Genomic DNA, 20,452 nt, shown 5'->3' with positions numbered 1-20,452 from the left:
GGTGGGACCATGCTGTCGGGGCTGGAGGGCTTGTTGGGTCTGGCTTGCTCATGAGTAACTGTGCTGCTTGGGTGGAGGTTCACTTGCTCTTCTGCAGAAGGCCAGACTGCTTGATAGCCTGGGACAGCGATGGGAACAAGTGATAGCGCTCGGCTGCTTCCCTGCTGGAGAGGTTGGGATGCTGGCACGGAGAGGCCCCATTGCGCCGCGCGGACGTGTCTGGGACGCCGTGCCAAGCGAGTGAAGGTGTGTCTGGGGAGAAGCCTGGGAGGGGAGCAGGGTGTAGGATGGGGTGCTGGCACATCTGGAGGTGGGACACACAAGCTTGCAGCAGGATTTGTGGGCTCGGCCTGCTTTGAGCTTGGGTGTGTGTGCTGCATCTGCACAAAGCTGCATGGCCTCCCTCCTGCCGCCTTATCGTCGCGCTTGGTGGGGCCTCCCAGCAGTGCTGCTTGCTGCAGGAGAGCCTTGCGAAACCCCATGGCTTTCCCCTCTGCCCGTGTGGCTTCTGGGTTCACCTCCTCACAGCTGCTCTTGTGCATTCATGACCCTGGAATGAGGTGAGGCTTTGCCATAGCTGGCCCACTGACCAACATCCCAGTTGAGAAGAGAGGTTCCCCATTACGTGCTGGTCGCTTTTCTGATGTACTTGGCATTAGCATAGGGCTCTTCTGGTCGGAGAGATAGGGATACCCCAAACAGCAGGCTCTGGGATGAGCATCTCTGGCATCTCATTACAAAACCTGGTGGGTTTATGTTGTCAGCATATCTGAATTAATGGCAGAAGGAGCATGAATTACGTGACTTTGAGGCGAGGGTTTGGTCCCAGTGAAGAGTTCCCAGCAGTTCTGTGTTTTAGGAAGTCATTTGACACATTGTCCTCAAGAATCTCAACTGAAGAATGTGCTGAAATTGCCTTGCCTGGATGGTGGCTGATGTGAGGAGCAGGAGACGGGGGTGAGAACAGCGAGCGGCACCACACAATGTGTACGGCCGTGGGCAGGGGATGGTGATGTCTTAGTGAGGAGAGGAGTTTGCAGCCCCTCCATGCCTAGAAAGTCTTATTTCACTGAATAAGGAACTTTATGGCAGGGAATAGAAGTCACAACCCAAAAGTCTGGCTGTTTGCTGTGGCTTTCATGCAGAAAAGGCAGGTTGGATGGGGCTTGGAGCAGCCTGCTATGGTGGAAGGTGTCTGTGCCTGTGGCAGGGGTTGGAGCTGGAGGAGCTTTAAGGTCCCTTATGATTCTATGAAAAAAAAAGAGCTCTGTGAGGCAAAGACTAAGCAGGGGACTGGATATCGGGCTGGAGGTGATGGGTTTGAGTCTGGAACAGTGCAGGAAGGGTTTGTGCAGCTCAAGGCTGTCTGTGTGCTGGATGCACCCACTCCTGCATCAGACTCAGCTCTGGCAAGGCTTTGCTGAGCAAGGGGGGGGGCAAGCAGCTGGGAGAAGAGGTGAAGCTGGCAGAAACCAGGCCTCGTAGGAGCTGATTTATCTGGACAGATGCAAACACTCCGTATCCAGCTGAAATCACAGCCTCCATCTCGGCTGTGCTCGCTGTTAGCTCCGCATCCCCGCTGCTCCCAGGGTCCTGCCGCGCTTGGCCCCAGCAGGAATTGCCCCGGTTGCTCCGTGTCTGCCTGCAGCAGAAACAGCCGCAGCACCTCCACAGCCTGTCCCACACAGTTGTGCTTGGGTTGCAGCGGGATACGGGAGCAGTCTTCCCTGCCAGGGCTCTGGATAGACCAGCTTTTCTCCTTCCCTTATCACCATCAGCTTTGGGAGCAGGGGAAGCCGCTGCTGAGTTGTGGAAGAGCTTTTAGGCTTTGGCAGCAAAGGGGGAACGTCAAGAGGTGCATTGGCTGCAGAGGGACCACCTAAGAGACCTTGGGAGGTTGGCAGCAAGCAGGGCTGAGCAAAGAAATAGCAAAGTGATGTTGAAACTCCTGGAAGGGGCAGTTGTTGCTGCAGAAGAAGGGGGGGGGAATAACACAGAAGCATGGGAATGGCTTGCCACTAGATGGAGCGAATGGTTTTATGGGGGTTTATCCTCAGCCTCTGGTGAGTTCAGTCCAGGACCTCCACAGTGGGAATGGGAATTCGATCTTTCTCCTGGGCTTGACTTTGGGCATCAGCATCTTCTCCAGCACTTCTCCATCACGCTGAGGTGATGTGGTGATCCACGCTGTTGGATGTAGAGCAGAAGAGTCACTTCCAGGTATTGTGGGCACGGAAATAAAATCCTTGAGCTCTTGAAGCCCATGTCCTTCAGCAGAAGCAGTCTGGGACTCTTGTTTCCATGTGTGAGTATGGAAGAAGCTGTGCAGTGAAAAGGGCTTCTTTCCTGCCTTGATGGACCAGCAGCAGAGCTGGTCCTCCTGAGGTTATGGGTAGGGGCAGTGGCCTTTTGGGAAACCACTGGTGCAAGAGTTGATGTCCTTGTGATGTGCATGAAGTCACAGCAGGACCTTGCCCACTGATCACAAGAGGCTCCACTCACCCCATTGCCATCTTTTGGGAGCTGATGACTTGCAATATGGGGGACCCCCATGTCCCCTCCTGATCCCCCACCTCTTGTGGGGCTGCAGACCCCATCAGGAACACCACAGAGCTGCAAAAGGAGATCGATGTAGGAAAACCTTGGGCTGTCCCTCTCCAATGCCGATTGGGAGCATAAGGAATCCCTGCAGCAGCTCCCTGGTGATGCAGGTGTTGGGTCGGGGTGGGATGCAACATCTTCCCACCACCCTCACGCCAGGGGAGGGGTGAGCTACAGCAACAGGAATGCTCCCTTCCACTTGGGTGACTGCTCCCAGTTAGAGATGAAAACATTTGTTCCTGCACTTGGAGTCATTCCTGGGATTGCAACACCCAGGCTGTGTTTCCAATTAAGCTGCTGAAGTCGTCATTGGCTCAGCAGAGAGAAATCTGGCATTGCCTTCGTGTGCTCAAATGCCAGCTGAGATGTGCACGGTATTGAATGGGAAGGGACCCCCCCCAGCACCACCAGCACAGCATCACCCAGGGGCCCTGGGCAGCTCCGGGCCGGCGGGGAGGGATGTGGCCGAGGGCAGAGCATTCCGCATTCCCTCCTCCTGGGAATGGAAACGTTTGGAATAGTTGTTGAGTTACTGCTGGGTTTTTCCTGCCTGGTTTCCTTCTGTTTCTGGGTGTGTGTTTTGTTTTGGGGAGAAGGGGAGGGGGGTGAAGGGAGTTGTGTTTGGTTTAGGCGCTGCGTCTGCAGGGCTCTTATTTACAGCCCCGCTGCCTTAGCGGTGATGCTTGCCGTGCGTTGGGGATGATGATGTGACCTCTCCACCCCAGCCTCCTCCCAGGCCCTCCTTGTGGGGGGGTTCTCCTGCTCCATCGAGGCTGGAAGCTGTTTGGTTTGGGAGTTGAGTGATTCCTGAAGCGATGCCTGCGTTGGGGTCAGTGCCTTGGTGTTGCATGGAGGACCCTGGTGGTGCATCTCTGTGTTAGCTGCATCTCTATGTTAGGCACCTCTGCAGGGAGGACAGACATCCCCTTGCCCATGGTTTTCTCTCTCCTAGGGCTGCTTTTGCAGAAGTCAGGGTTCCTGCCTGGAGCTGGAAGTGACCCCACACATTCCTCATCTCCCGTGTGGTGATCTGAGCAACGAAATTGGCTCGGGAGCCCGGTCCCAACTGGGTGGGAGCAGTCCAGTGCGTTAGCACAAACACTCACCAGAGGCTGAGCCTGTGCAGAAATCTTCCCTTTCCAAGAATGAGGATCAGGCTGAGGCCCCCCTCCCTCCGGAGTCAGCAGGGATGGGAGCAGGGAAGCAGGGACAGGGAAGCTCAGTAGGTCACTGGTGGCTTTTCCCTCTAAGGGGGAAACACAAAGGAGCGTGTGGACTCCTTTTACCTGTTAGGAACTAGAGCAGGGATGGAGTGTCCGGCTGCCCCCTGCTCCATGGAGTCCCCTTTGCCTGTTCCATAGGGATGCTGTTATCCACATCCCTGCAGCAAGGCTTCCTTGAGAGCTGGAAAGCGTTAAGTGAGGACGGTGACAAGACCACTCCCAAATTGGATCCTGCTCCTTTCCCATCTGCGAGGGCAGCACCGGGGCAGTATGTTCTTCAGTGGGAGTGTCGTGCAAAGCCTGTGCACCCTGCCCGGAGGCCAGCGCAGGCAGATGCGTGAAAGCCTGGAAAACACCCCAGGGAAGCGAGGAGAGGAGGGGGAAGGCAAGTTTATCACTGGTGTTTAATGCTGCACTGCATCCATGTAACAGATTCTGACGGATCTTGTGCTAACTTCCCGAGTTCCTTGCTCCAGAAATGGAGCTTTCCGACGTGCCTCCAGTAGAACAAGTCTGTGGCGCACAGCTTTTTAGCAGTGAGGATGTAATGGTTCTATATTTGCTTGCAGGACAATAATACTGATGCTTTCTATTTTTAACCACATCAGCGGGGCAAAAATGCACTTGGGAATCTTCAGGGAGCAGAGCAGCTCCGCTCGGAGCGCTGCCGGACCTCGGGAGCGACGCCAGCAGCTCAAGCAGCTTTGGGGGTGCCTGGCCCCACATTTTGGCAGGTAACGAGAGGCCAAGGGCTGGTCTCCCTGCTCCAATGGGCCCAGTGGAGCCTATGCTCTGGGGGGCACAGGGCTGGGGGGTGGTGGGGAGGAGTGGGATCGTCCATCCTCCTTTTCCTCTTGTTTCTCTCCCTGCTGCGGCCCTTGAAGGCTGCGGAGGCTCTGGGAGGCACCGTGGGTCTGTCTCTGTCCCTGTGATGCTCATTTGGGTGGTGCCAGTCCTGAAATCCCAGCTCAGGTCCTACAAACATCTCAAACCTTTTATATAGATGTCCTTTTTTTTATCCTTTTTTTCCTAAGACAGTTTCTGTCACCACCTTGAGCATGGAAAAGGGCTGCAAGCAATAACCTGCAAAGCCCTCCGAAACAAGAGGTGAATAACAGACCTGGCACCCGCTTGAGGTGCAAGCCCAAGTCTGGGGACTGATTCATGACTTGGAGTGGTTCTGCCCTGGCCAGGTCCTTCTGCCACATCTCCTGTGCTCGAGCTGCCGTCAGGGCTTGCGTTGGTCCCTGCTGACGTGCGTGCTGGAGGAGCCTGCACGCGTGCACCTCCCATCTGGAGGAGAAAAATAGGGATTTAGGGTGGATTGTGCTCCCTGGGGGCTTTGGTTCACCCTCCAGGCTGGGTCCACAGAAAGCATCTTCTGCCCTCTTGTTGTTTTGTTGGGCTTTTTTTTCTGTGCAGTGGAAAATCCCCCTGCTTTTAGGAGTGGGTTTATCGTGGTGTTTGATCTGATTGCACAGGCGCTGGTTTCCAGCCCATCTGCAAGCTCATGTGAAACAATCACCGTGTTCCCACGGCAGATTTAAGCCAAAACCAGAGGGATTTGGAGAAATCTTCCCTTTCAGGATCAGGCTGAGGTCCCCCCTCCCTCCGGAGTCAGCAGGGATGATGGATGGGAGCAGGAAAGGGGGGACAGCAAAGCTCAGTGGGTCACTGGTGGCTTTTCCCTCTAAGGGGGAAACACAAAGGAGCGTGTGAACTCCTTTTACCTGTTGGGAACTAGAGCAGGGATGGAGTGTTCGGCTGCCCCTTGCTCCATGGAGTCCCCTCTGCCTGTCCCATAGGGATGGTGTTATCCACATCCCTGCAGCAAGGCTTCCTTTAGAGCTGGAAAGCATTGAGTGAGGACGGTGACCAAACCAGAGGGGTTTGGATTGAATCTGAGACCTGTCTCTTGTGCTTTGGGGTCCTGGGGAAGGTGGAATCTGTGCCTGTGGCCACCCCCTACAGACAGGTTTGCATTCTGGGCCTGATCCTATGGCACAAAGAGGTGCTTTTGGCTTCGGTATCCCGGGTGTGCAGCTGCGTGGGGCTTGGGACAATGGCAGGAAGCTGGGAGCCGCGCGCAGCTCCTCATCCTCACGGAGCGGCCGCTGCTCCTCCCTTGCTATTTCCATCGCATTGTCCGGAGGAGAGGAAGGATGTTTCCAGCCTTCTTCCTTTTTGCCTCAAAGGGATGTGGGGTGGGTGGGGAGGGGAGGGGAGAGGATTTCTCTTGCTGGCTGTTGTGCAATAGGCGCTATCGCTGCTCTTGGAAGCACCGCCCAGGTCAAGGGGGTGATGCGCCTTGGCCTGAGATGTTCCTGAGCTCTCCTCTCCTCTGCACAGTGCTGGCAGTGGAGATGTGTCTCCTCCCGTGTCCCTGCTGGCAGGCAGCGGGCTCAGGCCTGTCCTCCTGTGAAGGCTGGGGCTTGGAGCTCCATTGGAGGAGATGCTTCTGCAACGTGGACACGGGCTTGTGGTGCTCAGCAGCGCTGGGGGAGATGCCGCTGCCTCCACATCCCTTATTCCCAGCAGTGGCGTGAGGTTGTTGGCACTTCATGGAAGCTATTTTGGGAAGGCAAGGTGGGATCCTAATGTTCTGAATGCCCCGAGAGCTGTGTCGTGGTGGGGACCTGTGTGTGGACGTGTCGTGGTGGTGCACCGTTTCAGGTGACTTCTGGAAGCATTGCAAGAAGGGGAATGGGAATGTGATGGAGAAATATGGCCATGAAAAGAGGTTCTGGCTTCTTATATCTTTAGTTCTTCATTTGTGGAAAAAGCTCTGATGATGACAAAGAAAAGCTGCAAAGTCCTTCCTGTCTTCTTGCACAGCTTCCATTGCCCATGGCCATGCAAAGCTGAGGCTCCTCCGAGCTCCCACGTGCCAGGAAGTGAAAGCAGAATGAATTAAGATGGAAAATGATCTTAATTTGTTCTGGCTTAAATCCCTTTAGCGCCAGTAAAACCCAACCATTTGAAGCCCAGATCTTGGTCGGAGCATGGCCACACCTCTCCCATCGTTCAGAGGTGGAGAACTGGCCCATGACGCATGTCTAAGGGCTTGGCTGTATGGGGGAGTGACACATCTCTGTGTATGGGAGTGACACAGCTGGGACAGCCCCAGGATGTTGCAGCACTGCTGACTTTTCCATAGGGAAGCACAAAGCTTTAAGGATCCCTTCTGGCTTATTTCCTTTGCTTGTCCCAGGTGGAAGCGGGATGCAGCATGATGATTCTGTCCGCAAATAGCATCCGTGGTACCCACCATGTGCCGTTCCTCAGGGACACCCTCCATGCCCTGCCTTGGAGCTGTTGAGCACTCTGACAAAGCCCAGGGTCAGGGCCAGCCTGCACAACCTGCCAGGAATACCGGGAGCTCCAGGATTTCCCTGCTGACAGGAGGTGCCCAGCAGCACCAGGGCGATGGAGCAAGTGCTTGACAGCTGCCAGAGCCAGCTCTTTGCATTAGTGGGAATGCCACTGATGCGGCTTGGGAAAGAACCATTAATCCCTGGGGTCAGGGTAGTGATCTGAGCAGTTTCCTTCATGGATTAAGCCTTCCTGATGTCCCATTGCGTGTGCTGGTGTTGGTTGTCCTGCACTGGGGAGAGGCTGCGTGGAAGGAGGAGGAGATGCGCTGCTCAGTTGTCTCCTTCATCCTCGATAGTTTTGGGGTTGTAGGGATGCTGTGAGTGTGGAGAGCACAGCAGAGGAGAGATTCTTCTGTAAACCAGCTTAGAAATGATGCCGGAGGAGCTGAGACAATAAAATAACACTTTAGGATGGAGCAGAATCATGGAATGGTTTGGGTTGGAAGGGATCTTAAAGGTCCTCCAGTTCCAAGCCCTGCCACGGGCAGGGACCCCTTCCACTAGAGCAGGTTGCTCCAAGCCCCTGTGTCCAACCTGGCCTTGAACACTGCCAGGGATGGGGCATCCAAACCTTCTCCACTGAGCCTATCCCAGTGTCCCAGCACCCTCTTCTCCCTTATCTCCAACCTGAACTTCCCCTGTTCCAGTCTGAACCCATCACCCCTTGTTCCATCGCTCCAGCCCCTGATGCAGGTCCCTCTCCAGCATCCTTGTAGCCCCCTTCAGACACTGGAAGCTGCTCTGAGGTCTCCACGCAGCTTCTCTTCTCCAGCCCCAATGTTCTCAGCTTGGCTCCTATGGGAGCTGCTCCAGCCCTTGCTCATCCTCGTGGCCTCCTCTGGACTTGCTCCATGGTCTGTGTTCTTCATGTTCCCATTTACAAAGCAGAGAGGGGTTTGTGTTCGTCTGGAGCAGGCACACGTGGGAGCAGGAGCAGGGCTGGACCCATGGACCAGCCTCTGCTCCATTGTGGCTTTTGCTTCCCCAACAAAGACCTTGGTGTTTCCACCTGCCTCGTAGGACCTGGGTGCCAACCACCTGCCTGGGCCCACGCAAAGCCTCCCTGTTTATTTTGTCTATAAGCAATATCCCCCAAAGGGGCAGGGAAAAGGTGTGGGGGGGAATATCCACTCTGCTTTAATTGCATTTAATGAATGTGCTGGGGCTGGCTGCCAGCGAGGGCTCTGCCAAGGTTCCTACTTGCCCGTGAGAACAACTGGGATGTGGGGTGCGGCTCTGTGGGGTGCAAGCAGAGAAGTGAGGGCTCCCTGCAGCACCGGTGCTGCTCACCCCATGCCACACCATGTGGGGCTCAGCTGCACCAGCATCGTCATCCCCAAGGACTTGGAGGAGCAAGGGGTAATGGGTTTAAATTGAAACCCATTCAGGGGGTTGGAAGTGTATGAGCTTAAGGTCCTTTCCAACCCAAAGCATTCTGTGATGATATCTCTAGGTGGATGTGCCAAGTGGGTGGGAAATGCCCTTGCAGACGTTGCAGGGCCTTTACAAAGGTGGGTTTGTATTGGATGCACCTTGAGCATCCCTTCATCTGGAGCTGGGTCCGGTTCAGCTCCCCAGTGTGCGCCCAGCCTGTTTCCTTGCCAAATGACCTAGCGGGTCCTGGATGGGATGTGCTGCTGACTTGACACTAGGTCTCATCCTGAGAAGGTCCCAACAGCTCAAACCCCACCACATGCACCGATTCCTCAGTGTGTGAGGTTAACACTGCTGCCCCGGGCTCACGGGAAGGGGTGTTCCATATTGATTTTCTCCCCTCCCCACCATGCTCGTGCAGCCCGGCTCGGGATTCTCCCTGTTTGGGGGTTAAACACCCAGGGCAGTGTTGCTCCATGCGTGCAGAGCACACACCCCACCGCACCCTCCATCCCCGCCAGGCTCCTTGGCTGCCTCGGGACACCCGCGTTCTGCAGCCGTCAGCGGGGCCCTGCGTCCTCCTCCGAGGCTTCTCCTCCTCCTCCAATGCTTCCCACTGCTGTTTGCTCCTGCTTTTCCCCAGGCAGGCCCTGGCTCCATGCGGGACACAGGGGCCTCCTTGCAGTTCTTCACCCTGGTGTCTTGGCCATGCTGTTCCTTTTCCAGTCATTCCTTGGCTTCAGCATCATGGATCTCTCCTCAGCCTTGCCCCCAGCATCATGGATCTCTTCTCAGCCTTGCCCCCAGCATCATGGATCTCTCCTCAGCCTTGCCCCCAGCATCATGGATCTCTTCTCAGCCTTGCCCCCAGCATCATGGATCTCTTCTCAGCCTTGCCCCCCGCATCATGGATCTCTTATCAACCTTGCCCCCAGCTGCTTGCATGCACCAGTGCTAACCCAGAATGTCGCTGGGGTCCCCATGGGGTGGCAGAAGGACTTGTTGGCTCCGGGCATGGTTCAGCCTCCTCTGCAGGAAGGATTTGGTGCTGGCGCCTTGCCCAGCTGCAGAGGTGTTCGTTTTAAGCCAAAGGCTTCTTCAGGAGCACCCAGGTATGGGAGGCAGTGCCAAAGAGTGGAGGATATCAAAGTGTATTTGGGCAGGAAACTGAAAACGCTGCAGCTTCCTTCCTCTGACATAAATAGCTCTCACCTAAACCCCCATCTCCGCTCTGCGAGCTGGTGATCTCCAGTGCTGGCTGGAGGGAACACTGGGATGGGTGGGATGTGGTTGGAGAACCCCATGTGCTGATCCCCTCACAGGGCAACGCTGGGTCTGCCCAGCACCTGATGCTCAGCACTGGAGCAAGGCTTGTGGAGGAGCTCTGGTTGTGCCCTTGCTGGTGGTGCTTGAGCAGTCTGCAGATCCACACAGGGAATGTTGTGTCTCATTCCCTGGGATGCTCCTAATCCGGCTCCTTGTTCTCCTGCTCTCTGCATTGTGGGCCTGAGGTTCTTGGCTTTGCTCTTTTTCATTCAGTTTTCTTTCCATGCCTGAATGTGCTCTCAGCCCAGCCTTGGACCTCGGCCAGCGTTTGCCAAAGGGATTTCCTCCTCTGCAGCACGCAGAGAGGCTCCAATTAATGGGCAGGTCCCCTTGAGGAGTCACTCCCTGAGAATTGGGTACTGTGGGAGCCCAGGCTTTTTGTCTCAGCACTTCCACATCAAGCAAGGCACCGCTTGGGAGCCCAGAGCTCTGCCCTGGGGGCTCATGAGTCAAGCTGGGCTCTTGGTGCGGTTGCACAGAGCAATTGCAGGGTAGATGTAGGTTGAGCTGTAGCACTGGTGACAGCAGCCCCTGGGCCATGGTGACCCTTTGCAGGCCACAAAGGGCGGTGCAGGTTGTAGGTTTGAGGCAAGTGAATGGAGGCATCGCTCCGTGCTCGGCCTGTGAGGTTCTCTGTGCCATGGAGGAGAGGTTTGAGGTGGAACAGAGCAAAGGGCTGGCTCCTGCACTGGGGCCAGAACAACCCCATGCAATGCTCCAAGCTTAGGGAATTGCTTGGAGCCTTTGGAAAGCTGCTCATGGAAAAGGACCTGGATTGTTGGAGCTGAACTTGAGCAGCTTGTTGCCCAGGCAGCCAAGAAGCCCCCAGCATCCTGGCCTGGATCAGCACCAGTGTGGCAGCAGGGCCAGGGCAGGGATTGTGCCCCTGCACTGGGCACTGGTGATCTTATCGCTCCCTACAAGTGCCTGACAGGAGGATGGAGCCAGGATGGGGCTGGGCTCTGCTCCCAAGGAACAAGGGATGGGGCAAGAGGAAAAGGTCTCAAGCTGGCCCAGGGCAGGTTTGGATGGAGCTGAGGAACAATTCCTTCCCCAAAGGGTGCTCAGGCATTGGAAGAGGCTGCCCAGGGCAGGGCTGCAGTCACCGTCCCTGCAAGTGTTCCCACACTGTAGTCCTCAGTGCCATGGGTTAGTGGTGGCCTTGGCAGTGCTGGGAATGGTTGGACTTGAGGAGCTTAAAGGTCTATGATTCAGTGATGAGAAGGCACCAGGACAGCAGCCAGGACCCCTCTGCGTTGGCTCCGGTGCAGGGCAGAGGTGCTGCCGAGCCCTTTGCGGTGCTCTTCAAACCGGTTGGGAACGTTCTCCTCCGCTTATGCAAAGGGCTGGTGATTGAGGAGAGGTTGGTCTCGAATCGTTTGATCTCTCCTCTGCTTCCCTTGGCACGGAGGCCGCATCCTCCGTTGCTGATGTCATCCAAGCGGGTGCGGGAAGACGAGGGCGTCCTGCACCCAGAGGGTGCTCGCTCGCATGCCGGGAGCGCTCGGCTGCGGCCGTGGGGCTGCTCCATGGCTCTGCCTCCTTTGGCATCTCCCTGCTTGGAGAACAGAGGCTTGGAGGAGCTCATCCTGCCAGGACTGGTGCCAGAGCCTCTCTCCATAGAGCTGTGTTGACTGTAGGCAGGGGGGATGATGCCGAGGGTTGTTGCCTCTCGCTAGAAGCCTGCTCTGGGGGAGAATAGGGCTGTTAGAAGGCACCAGGCTGCTCCAGTTCCAGCCGAGTGGGGGTACTTGCTTGTCTGGAGATGCTGTCTATCATCCACATCCATCTTTGCCTTCAGGCCTTGGCAGGGTTTAAGGTTTCAGGAGCACAGCGCCAGCCCTCAGCCCTTCTCCGGCTGCGGCTGTAGCCGCGTCCACAGGGAGAGGACACGGGAGGTGAGGATGCGTAGCAGCCCCTCTGCAGGCTGCGTTGGCAGGGCCGCTGGGGCAGGAGGAGTGGTGGAGCTCAACGTCACCCTGCTGCAGAGAAAGGCTTCAAGGGGAGGACCGGCACTGCCTCTGCATCGCGTGATTCCAGAGAGCACGATGTGCGGGGCTGCTGGGGGATGAGCCCACGGCCCCGGTCCAGGCTGTGGGAGCAGGTGAGGAAGGGATGCGATGGGGTGGGCTGTGCAAGGGGGGATGTTTCCCTTCTGGGAGAGGAGGATTTTCCCTGGCTCTCGGGTGTTCCCATGGGCAGAAGCTGCCTGTGCTGTTGCGGGGAGCCCGAGGCACCACCAGGCAGCCTTGGCTTCCCTTCAGCAGAGCCCTTTGGTCATGAATTTCCCTCTGTTTCAGAGGAAATGATGGCTGTGAGGTTTCCTGGGGATACCTTGCACTCCTCCGCCCTGCATCCTCCCGCGGGGGCCTTGTGCTGCTATTTGGGATGGGGCTTACGACCCGTGGGGGTGGGAGGATGCAACTGCTGGCAGGAAATGACTGCCAGAGGTTTCCAGCTGTGCCAGAGGATGCATGGAGCCCACTTGCTGTCCCTCCCGTCCCATGGCCCGCCTGCGGTTGCAGGAGATGAGCTCTTTGGTCCCACCTTGCACCTCGTGTTGCCCACGCTCAAACCGTGGGGTTGGGGACCCGATCCTTCTGCAGGGAAAGTGCTCAGAGCACTGCTTTATTCACTTGCTTGCTTCAGATGTGCTCCAGCACACCCGTGGAGGCCCGGCTCATGGTGCCACAGCCCAGGGCACGGCTGAGGAGCAGCCAGCAGGGATGGGGATGCTTTACACTGGGGTCATAAGCAGCTGTGGCGTGATTCAATCCTGCTCTTTTTGTGGCTTCTGTGTGTTTCCCTGTGACCAAATGATCTCAAGTTTAGACTTGCAGCCTGGCCCCGGGTTTTGCTGTGCAGGTTTTGCCTCCATTTGCACCATAGTTGGTGCTTTGAAGGCTTTAAAAACTCATCCCTGGGAGAGGGGCAGCATCCAGGATGCTCAGCCCTGGTTGCTCCAGCTCCAGGAGCTGTACATGAGTATGAAGGAAGGTGTTTGGTGGTTTAAGTAGTACCCGAGATGCAGTTTAGGTTCTGTGTTAAGGTTTGGGGTTTTGGGGTGATTTAGCAGGTTGCAGGATTACCTTGGGATCCTCCTGACCAGCTTTGCCCTGCAGGCAAAAGGCTTTCAAAGCCAATCTGATCATTTGAGAACAAGGGGGAAACCTGCCTTGAAACAGGCACCTAAACACCCGTGTGGATCTGCTCACCCCACTGACCACATCCATGGGGCAGCCCAGGGCCCTCACATAGCCCTGGGGCAGCAAGGAAGGGGCTTGTGGTTGATGGAGAGCACAAGCACCCACATTTCCCCCGTGGATGCAGCTGGCCCACGTCCATGAGTGTTTCATTTAGTCCTGAAGGGTTCACTGCACCTCTTCCTTTGGCAACGGGGTCGTGCCTTCAGCTCTCCACGGATGCTGTGGGAACATAGCGTGGTCCCTTGAGCCTGGGTGGGAATGCTGATATCAGAGGGTGGGTTGGAACGCAGCGCGTTAAAAGCAGATCCAGGTGCAAAGCATCCGTGTCCCAGCGCACCGTGAGATTTTTGGGTCCTGGAGTCATGAGTTTCAAGCTGGAACAAGGCACATTTGTGGGGAGAAAATTCCAGGGAGGGCTATTAAGTGTCTGACTCAAAGGTCACGAGCCACAAATAACCAGGGAGAGTAATGAGGGGGAAGTATCTCACCCTGATCTGCTTCCCGAGGCCTGATGTGGATCTCATCCACAGGCTCAAAGAGAGAATTTCCTGACTGATGGCCTTCAAACGCATGAATAATGCGTTTGAAAGGCCGAAATGATGCGCTTTCCTCGCAGGTGTTTGTGTGCAGCCTGGGTGGTTTCAGGTGCGTTGCTTTCGCCATCATCTGTCTCCAATTCCCACCTGGAAACTTTGTGCATGAGGAAGTTTGGAAGAAGCAGAGTAGGAAAAAAAAAAAACAAACCTGAGGATTTTATCCTTGTGGAAAAAAACTCGATGGGGGCTTCTCCTAAAGAAACCTCGGCCTCTTCTTGTTTTAGAGCAGGAATGTGATGGCTGGTAGGGAGGAGAGGGATCCACCCACATCTGGCCAATTCATAAAGCCCTTGAAACTCCCACTTAACACGCTCCAGAAAGAGTGATCAGAACTTGGCAACTGACTGCTCCAAACATGACATCTTCCCTCAGCAGCATCTGTTCTGCTACGGCTCGTGCGGGACACTGCGTACTGCTCCGCTTGGGAACCGCTGCAGCGGTGCAGGGCTTTCCCTGGAGCTGCATCCCTGGAGCTGCATCCCTGGAACGTGGTGGGGTGGCTCCTCAGCAGCAAGGTGAGGCAGGAAGGAAATGCCCCAAACCCTCAGGTTTCTCAGGGACCTGGGAGGAAGCCCCCCCAGGGACCCATGAGCAGCTGGAGATAGGGAGAGCGGAGGGGCATGCTCTGTCTGGAGCAGCATCCCTCCTGTCCCCATAGAGCAGTGCCTGTGTCCCTGCTCCTGCTGTAGCTGGGAGAGGTGCTGGGGTGATGCTGGTTTTGTGCTTCTCTCGAAGGGGAGCCTAAAGTTTGGGCCCCTGGTGAAACCAGCATCCCGGTGCCTGCACCCCAGGGTGAGGTTATGCGAGGTACCCTGACTCCGGGATTTCCTATTTCTCGAGTTCTGCCTTTGTGATCTTCATGTTGTTTCAACAGAGCCCTTTTCGTGTGGTTTCTTCGTTAAGTGGTTTTAATTTGAGCACATTCCCTCCAGCTAATTCTTGCTCCTTGTGCGTGGCTCTGCAGAAGGCCTTTTCCTTTTATTAAAGAGGAATGTTTTTAATCACATGCATTCTTCAACCCGCCTGAACTCTGAACCTTTCGCAGCTAATCAGCATAAGATGGGAAATGGTTTTGAAGAAAAACCCCTGCCTTTAACCCCATTTGGGCTCAGACAAAGCTCTTGGCTGGGTTGGCAGCGCTGGCACACGGCACGGCTGCACAGAACGGCGTAGTTGGGATGCGACCGCTTTGCTCCTTCATAACGTGCTTGCCCTGCTTTATTTGCTTCGTGCTTTATTTCTCCGTTAGGAAGTGCAGCTCTTTGCTGACGGCTCCTTTTGCCTCTTAAAATGCAGCAGGGCATGCCGAAGCACCGATTTCTGGGCTGCTTTTTAGGGGGATCTGTGCCCGAGAGCAGCAGCGGGAGCAGTGATTTAGCACCACCAGCCCGGGCAATGCTGCCACCAGGTTTCACCCCAGCCAAAAGCTTAAGAGGAGCCCGAGAGGCTCCTTGCTGTTTGCAGAGTGGGGATCCCATCCCTTGGCCGCAGTTTCCCCATGTCCTTCCCACCTTCCCAGCTTGGAGCCCTTCGGCTGCTTTCCCTGCGCCGCATCCTGCCGACGGCCTGGAAAATGCTGGTAACCCGTGCTGGGTGCTGAGCACAGAGCTTGCATTCATGCTCATCCCACTGCCCAAGGCTTTCCCAGGCACGGCGAGAGCCTCTGCTCCTCGGAAGCTGCTCGGAAGCTGCTCTCCTTGTGTTGCAATCTCCCCCTTCCCATGGAGGAAGGGTGGAGCTGCCGCTGCTTCTACCTGCCCGGGTTTGTGCAATGGTGCTCGCTTCCATGGTGCTTCCGTGTTCCATCAGGGCAACGGAGCTGGTGCAGGGCCTGGAGCACAATGAGGAATGGCTGAGGGACCTGGGAGGGTTTAGTGTGGAAAAGAGCAGGCTCAAGGGGAGACCTGATGGCTCCCTACAAGTGCCTGACAGCAGGATGGAGCCAGGAGGGGACTGAGCTCTGCTCCCAAGCGGAAACGGCCTCAAGCTGCACCAGGGCAGGTTTAGATGGAGCTGAGGAACAATTCCTGCCCCAAAGGGTGCTCAGGCATTGGAACAGGCTGCGAAGGACAGTCCTGGAGCCACCATCCCTGCAAGTGCTCACACACTGGGTAGCCCTCAGTGCCATGGGTCAGTGGTGGCCTCGGAACGGTTGGCCTGGATGAGCTGAAAGGGCTGTGATTCAGTGATGAGAAGGCACCAGGTCTGAAAGGGGCTGAGTTTTGCTCTGGTTTCATGGGCTCATGTGCAAAGCTGTTTGCCCTGCTCGAGCTGCTGGTGATGTGGTGGCTGCCGAGCCTCTGCCAGCCGCAGCGCTCGTGTGAGGCCGGCTCTGCCACCAGCTCCAGCCTTCCCATGCGAATGTTCCTGGGGCCTAAAAATAACCCTCAAGAGATGCTGGCAGGGCCAGAATCCTTCCACCTCTTCCCTGGGTGGCTGCTCCCGGTTTGCTTCCCCCTGCTCCATCCCTCAGCCCTGCTCCTGGACCATGCAGGTGAGGAGGAGGAGGAGGAGGATGGATTCAGCCCCCTGGTGATGCATGGGGCCAGTGGAGCATCCCAACCTCAGCCCATGTGGGCCACGTGGTGGCTTGCAAGGGTCTATTAGGGACCAGCAGGAGCTGGGGTGGTTGGGGAATGGGGCAGACCCCCCCCAGGAGCTACCATGGGGCCGTGCTTTTGGCCTTCTTCGGGTGAGGGGAAGAGGAGGAGCTGCTGGCCTGGCTGCCTGCCCCCTGAATCATGTGTGAGCAGCCGAGGGGAGTTGTTTACTGTACTGCTTGGCGCAGGTCCCGGCATGAAACCCCAAATGGATTCAAGCTGCAGCAGGAGGTCATGGCTGCAACAAACAGCTCCCAGCACAGGAAGGCCTTTGCTGAGGGGTCCAGAGCCTGCTGGAGCCCAGCCTGGAGCAGCAGGGATGCGGAGCATCCCTGGGGAGCTGCCATGCGCAAGGTACCACAGGGTACCAGCATGGGGATGGCGGCCGAGGCTCCTGCCCAGGGGTTGGGACACCCCTGTCGCCCTGAGGTGCTTGAGGCCAGTCTGTGCTCCTACAATCCCTGTTTTCCCATCTCATCCTTCCTCTTTCCCACCTGAAAATGATGCTCCAGTGTCGCCATCCGAGCAGGGCCGGTGCTTCCTGTGCCAGGAGGAGGGTCCACGCAGCCTGGTCCCTGGCTCCGGTGCCTCTTGGCCCTGGGGATGCTCGACAGCCTTTTTCCTGGCTTGGGCTGAGTGCTGAGGAGTTGTTTTGCTGGCTGCTGGCCGCTGGCCTGCCCGGCCTCCCTGTCCCTGTCCCTCCCAGCACACACGTTCCCTCCCACTTCTCCTCTTCCCTGCTTCGGAGCTTGGATTTAAAGCAGATGAGGTAGAGAGATTCCCACCCGTGCGTTCCCCATCAGCTCTGCCACTCTCCGTGCCCTTGGAGGTTCCTGTTGTAGCCTCTCCTTTGCCTCCGAGACCTTCCTGCCCCTTTTTATCCCCTGGAGGTGCTGAGCCTGAGGATGCTGCCCATGGGGAGGTGAGGATAAGGCTGCTGCTGCTGCTGAGCTTTGCCTTGTGGGAGCTCCCCATGGGTATCTTTAGCATCCCAAGCAGAGAAAGGTTGTGACAAGCGTTCTCTGGATGCCATCAGCTCTGAGGATGTGGCTGGTCCCTTCCTCCCCATGCCCCCACTTTCCCCTCGGCACAATGATCCTTCACCTAAGCAGCCCTTTCCGTGTCTCCAAGCTGAGCCTGACGCCGATGAACCCCCGGCAGCAGTTCCCAGCTCCTGCCCCCTTTGTCGGATCCAGCAGGACAGTGACATTTGGCTGGGGGGGACTGAGGGATGGCTGAGCTTCTGCAAGTTCCTGCAGATAGACAGCATCACGTGGCAGGGATTTGGCTGGGCTGGGAGCTGTCAGAATTCCCTGTTTCCCATCCCTGTTACACTCTGTCCTTGTCTGGCTGCCAGCAGCCCGGCACATCGGGTAGCACTGCACATGCCCTGCTCCTGCCTCGTCAGCCTGCATCCCTGAGGGGCTCCAGCAGCACCCATCCCTCCGGCATCCTCCTCCTCCTCCCTGGGAGGTGGGAACACACATGAGCTGGGAAGCAGGAGGTGACAGCCCAGCTCATCGCTTGCATCCTTCAACATCGCTGATGTTCTGCAAGCTGGGAGGCCCTTTGGCTGGGAGCTTCGTGGAGCAGCACGCAGGTGACGGCCTCCCAGGGTGCTGGTGCTGGCACCCTGCTGCGAGGAGACGTGTTGGGATGCTCCTCCTTTTGGGGAGCCCTGCTTGGCTTCCTGCTGGGGCTATGGGCCACGTGGTAGGTGAGACAAAGGGCTGAGAGAAGGTCAGGATCTTCCTGCATGGGGTAACTTCACCTGGGCTCTTGTTTGCTCATGAAGTTGCAGTTTAAATGTGCTTGTGCTGTACCTGACCCCCAAAGGGAGTGGTGGGGCTCATCCTGCCCTTCTCGTGGCATCGCACTGTGTCCACCCATGAAGCCTTGGTGATAACGGAGCAGAGGAGCTCCTGGGTTTGAGGCTCTGGTTGTTAATGGCCCTCGAGCTCCACATCATGCTGGATACATGGGGCAGGCAGTGAGTAGCGATCAGAGCCCATTAGGGGTAAGTTATCGGTGATGCAGGGAATGGAATCAAGCCTATGCTGGCGTTTCCTGGGAACACCACCTCCTTTTCTGGCCTGGGCTGAGGTTGGGGATGTTGAGCTGGTCAGAGAAGTGCTTGCCCTCGACCAGAGGGGATTTTCCTGCCTGGGCTGCACAGGATGTGGTTATTTATAGTCCTGGTGCCTTCCTTGGATGAATACACTCATTCTCCTTCCCCATGCACCTTGGCATGGGCCAGGGTAGGAGTTTGCTGGGTTTCCCCCTGTGCAGATGCTGTATTACGGGGTAGGAACCTGCAGAGGTTTCTCCTGAGGCTGTTGAGGTTGGGATTTGAACAGCACAAGGTGTGCTAAACTGCTTTTGGAACGCAACCAGCTCTTGAGCTGCAGTGGCCCTGCTCCTGCATCCAAGAGCATCCCCCTTGCAGTGTCCTTTAATGCTGAATTCCTGCCTGCTTCCAGCTTCCCCCCCACCCTGTGCTGCAGTGCCCATGGCTGCGTTTGGGCTGTGGGATGCCACAGGCAAAGCATTTTTCAGCCGAGGTGTCAGGAGAGATGCCCTCCAGCACCTTCTATCGCTGGCAGGATTGCTTGCCCAGGAGGCTCTTGCAGCCTGCAGGTGGTGTGTGGGCAAACCCTTCCCGATGGCAATACATCGGGATAGAGCCGAGCCCTATCGTGGTGCTTCCTGCAGGCATTGAGCAGGCCAGGGCCTGAGCTGCTCCTCTCCTTGTGTCTCCACAGCTGCTGTGACCCCGTGCACCTCCCCACGGGTGCCCCAGAGCGTCCCCATGGACCTGCGCATCGGGCAGCGCGTCGTCAAGCCTGGCTCTGACACCACTTTGCTGGCCCTCAAGCACACGCAGCAGCTCCAGCACCAGCTCTTCCTCGCCAGCCTGCACCAGCAGCAAGTGGAGCAGCTCGCCCACCAGCACGTCAGGGTATGAGCACCCCAGGGTGCGAGGGGGTAGTGGCTGGGTGAGGGTTTGGCACCCCCCTCCCTTCTCAAGCACGTAGCTCATGGTGCTGTGTGTGCCTGCCAGCAGTGCCCTGCACTGGGGCTGGCTTGGGCCAAGCTCTGCCAGGGATGAAGAGGAAGAAGCTGGAAAACCCTACCCCAAAATAACCTTCCCAGGTGAATTCCTGCTTCTCCCCTGAGCTGGAGAGGCCGCAGTGCTTTAGAGCCAGCCCGGAGACCTCTCTGACGCAAGGAGGCTGCTTTAGGAGTCAGGTGGGGTGGGTTTCACGTCTTCCTTTCGGGGCCAAATCCCTGTCCTGCCAAAGGCTGGGGCCTCCTGGGATGTGTGGAGCAGGGCAATGCTCTCAGCCGCCGCCAACCACGTGCGCTGAGGCAGGAGCCAGAGCGGCTGGACAGGATGCTGGGTGGCTGGGATGTGCCCCTGCGCTTGGCCACCGCTGGCTCCCTGCCCCAGAGGCAGCTCCTGTGCTGCTCTGCTGGGAAGTCTGCACTGGAATTCCACGGTGTCAGCCGGGATCACAGCCCCGTCCTGCTGCCAGGCTCTGCACTGTCGCAGCCTGACAGCAGGGGTTAGCTTGGCGGGGTCCCCTGGAGACCCAAGCTTCAGAGGTAGGGCAGGTTGTGGAGGCCACGTCTGGGCAAGCACAGAGATCCCCCCCCTGCCCTGCCTGTCCCGGTGCTCATGGCAGGAATCAGTTCCATATATCCAGGTGGGATTTCCTTCACGGTCTGGCCTGTTGTGGCTCATCCTTTTGCTGTGCCCCTCGGGGGACCCAGGTTCCATCCGCTCTGTAACCCCCTTTGGGTGATGGAAGATGCAGTTGTACCCCCCCCTTCTCTGGACTAAAGCCTCATCTGCTTCTCTCACATCCCTGTCAGTGCATGGCGTGGGCTCACTGGTCCCAGTAACCGTGTCTGGAAGCCCTGGGGGAATCATGCTGAGCCTGGGCACCAGCATGGTCCACACACAGAGAGTTTGAGATGCTGCTGCTGCCACGACTGTTGGGTGCTTGGAGGCGTTTGTGCTTTCTGACCTCCCTATGGAATCATCCTGGAAAACCTCAGCTCTGGAAAGCACCAAGAGCCAAGCTTCTGAGATGTGTTTAATAGCTTTTTCAGGGGTTTTCCCTCCTTTTTAGTCAACTATAGCTTTCC

General features: G+C 57.0%; 1 protein-coding gene across 9 annotated transcripts in view; it reads left to right on the top strand.

Annotated features, from left to right (window-relative positions):
- The window catches only part of HDAC7 (histone deacetylase 7), a 77,115-nt gene that overhangs the window by 43,280 nt on the left and 13,383 nt on the right, over positions 1-20,452 (top strand). For 3 of the 9 annotated variants that reach the window (XM_062629995.1, XM_062630001.1, XM_062629994.1), the window contains exon 2: positions 19,063-19,259. In XM_062629995.1, the coding sequence (XP_062485979.1) occupies positions 19,063-19,259 (197 nt within the window). Of the gene's footprint in view, positions 1-4,088; positions 4,210-4,288; positions 4,559-16,516; positions 16,655-19,062; positions 19,260-20,452 lie in introns of those variants that run through there. The other 6 variants (XM_062629997.1, XM_062629993.1, XM_062629996.1 and 3 more) reach the window with 4 other exon arrangements.

Source organism: Pezoporus occidentalis, unplaced genomic scaffold (assembly GCF_034315485.1).
Source record: "Pezoporus occidentalis ecotype Australia unplaced genomic scaffold, CSIRO_AGI_Poc_V1 ctg345, whole genome shotgun sequence".
NCBI lineage: Eukaryota > Metazoa > Chordata > Aves > Psittaciformes > Psittacidae > Pezoporus > Pezoporus occidentalis.
Note: the sequence above shows the minus strand (reverse complement) of the source record. Positions and strands in the feature narration are given on the sequence as shown.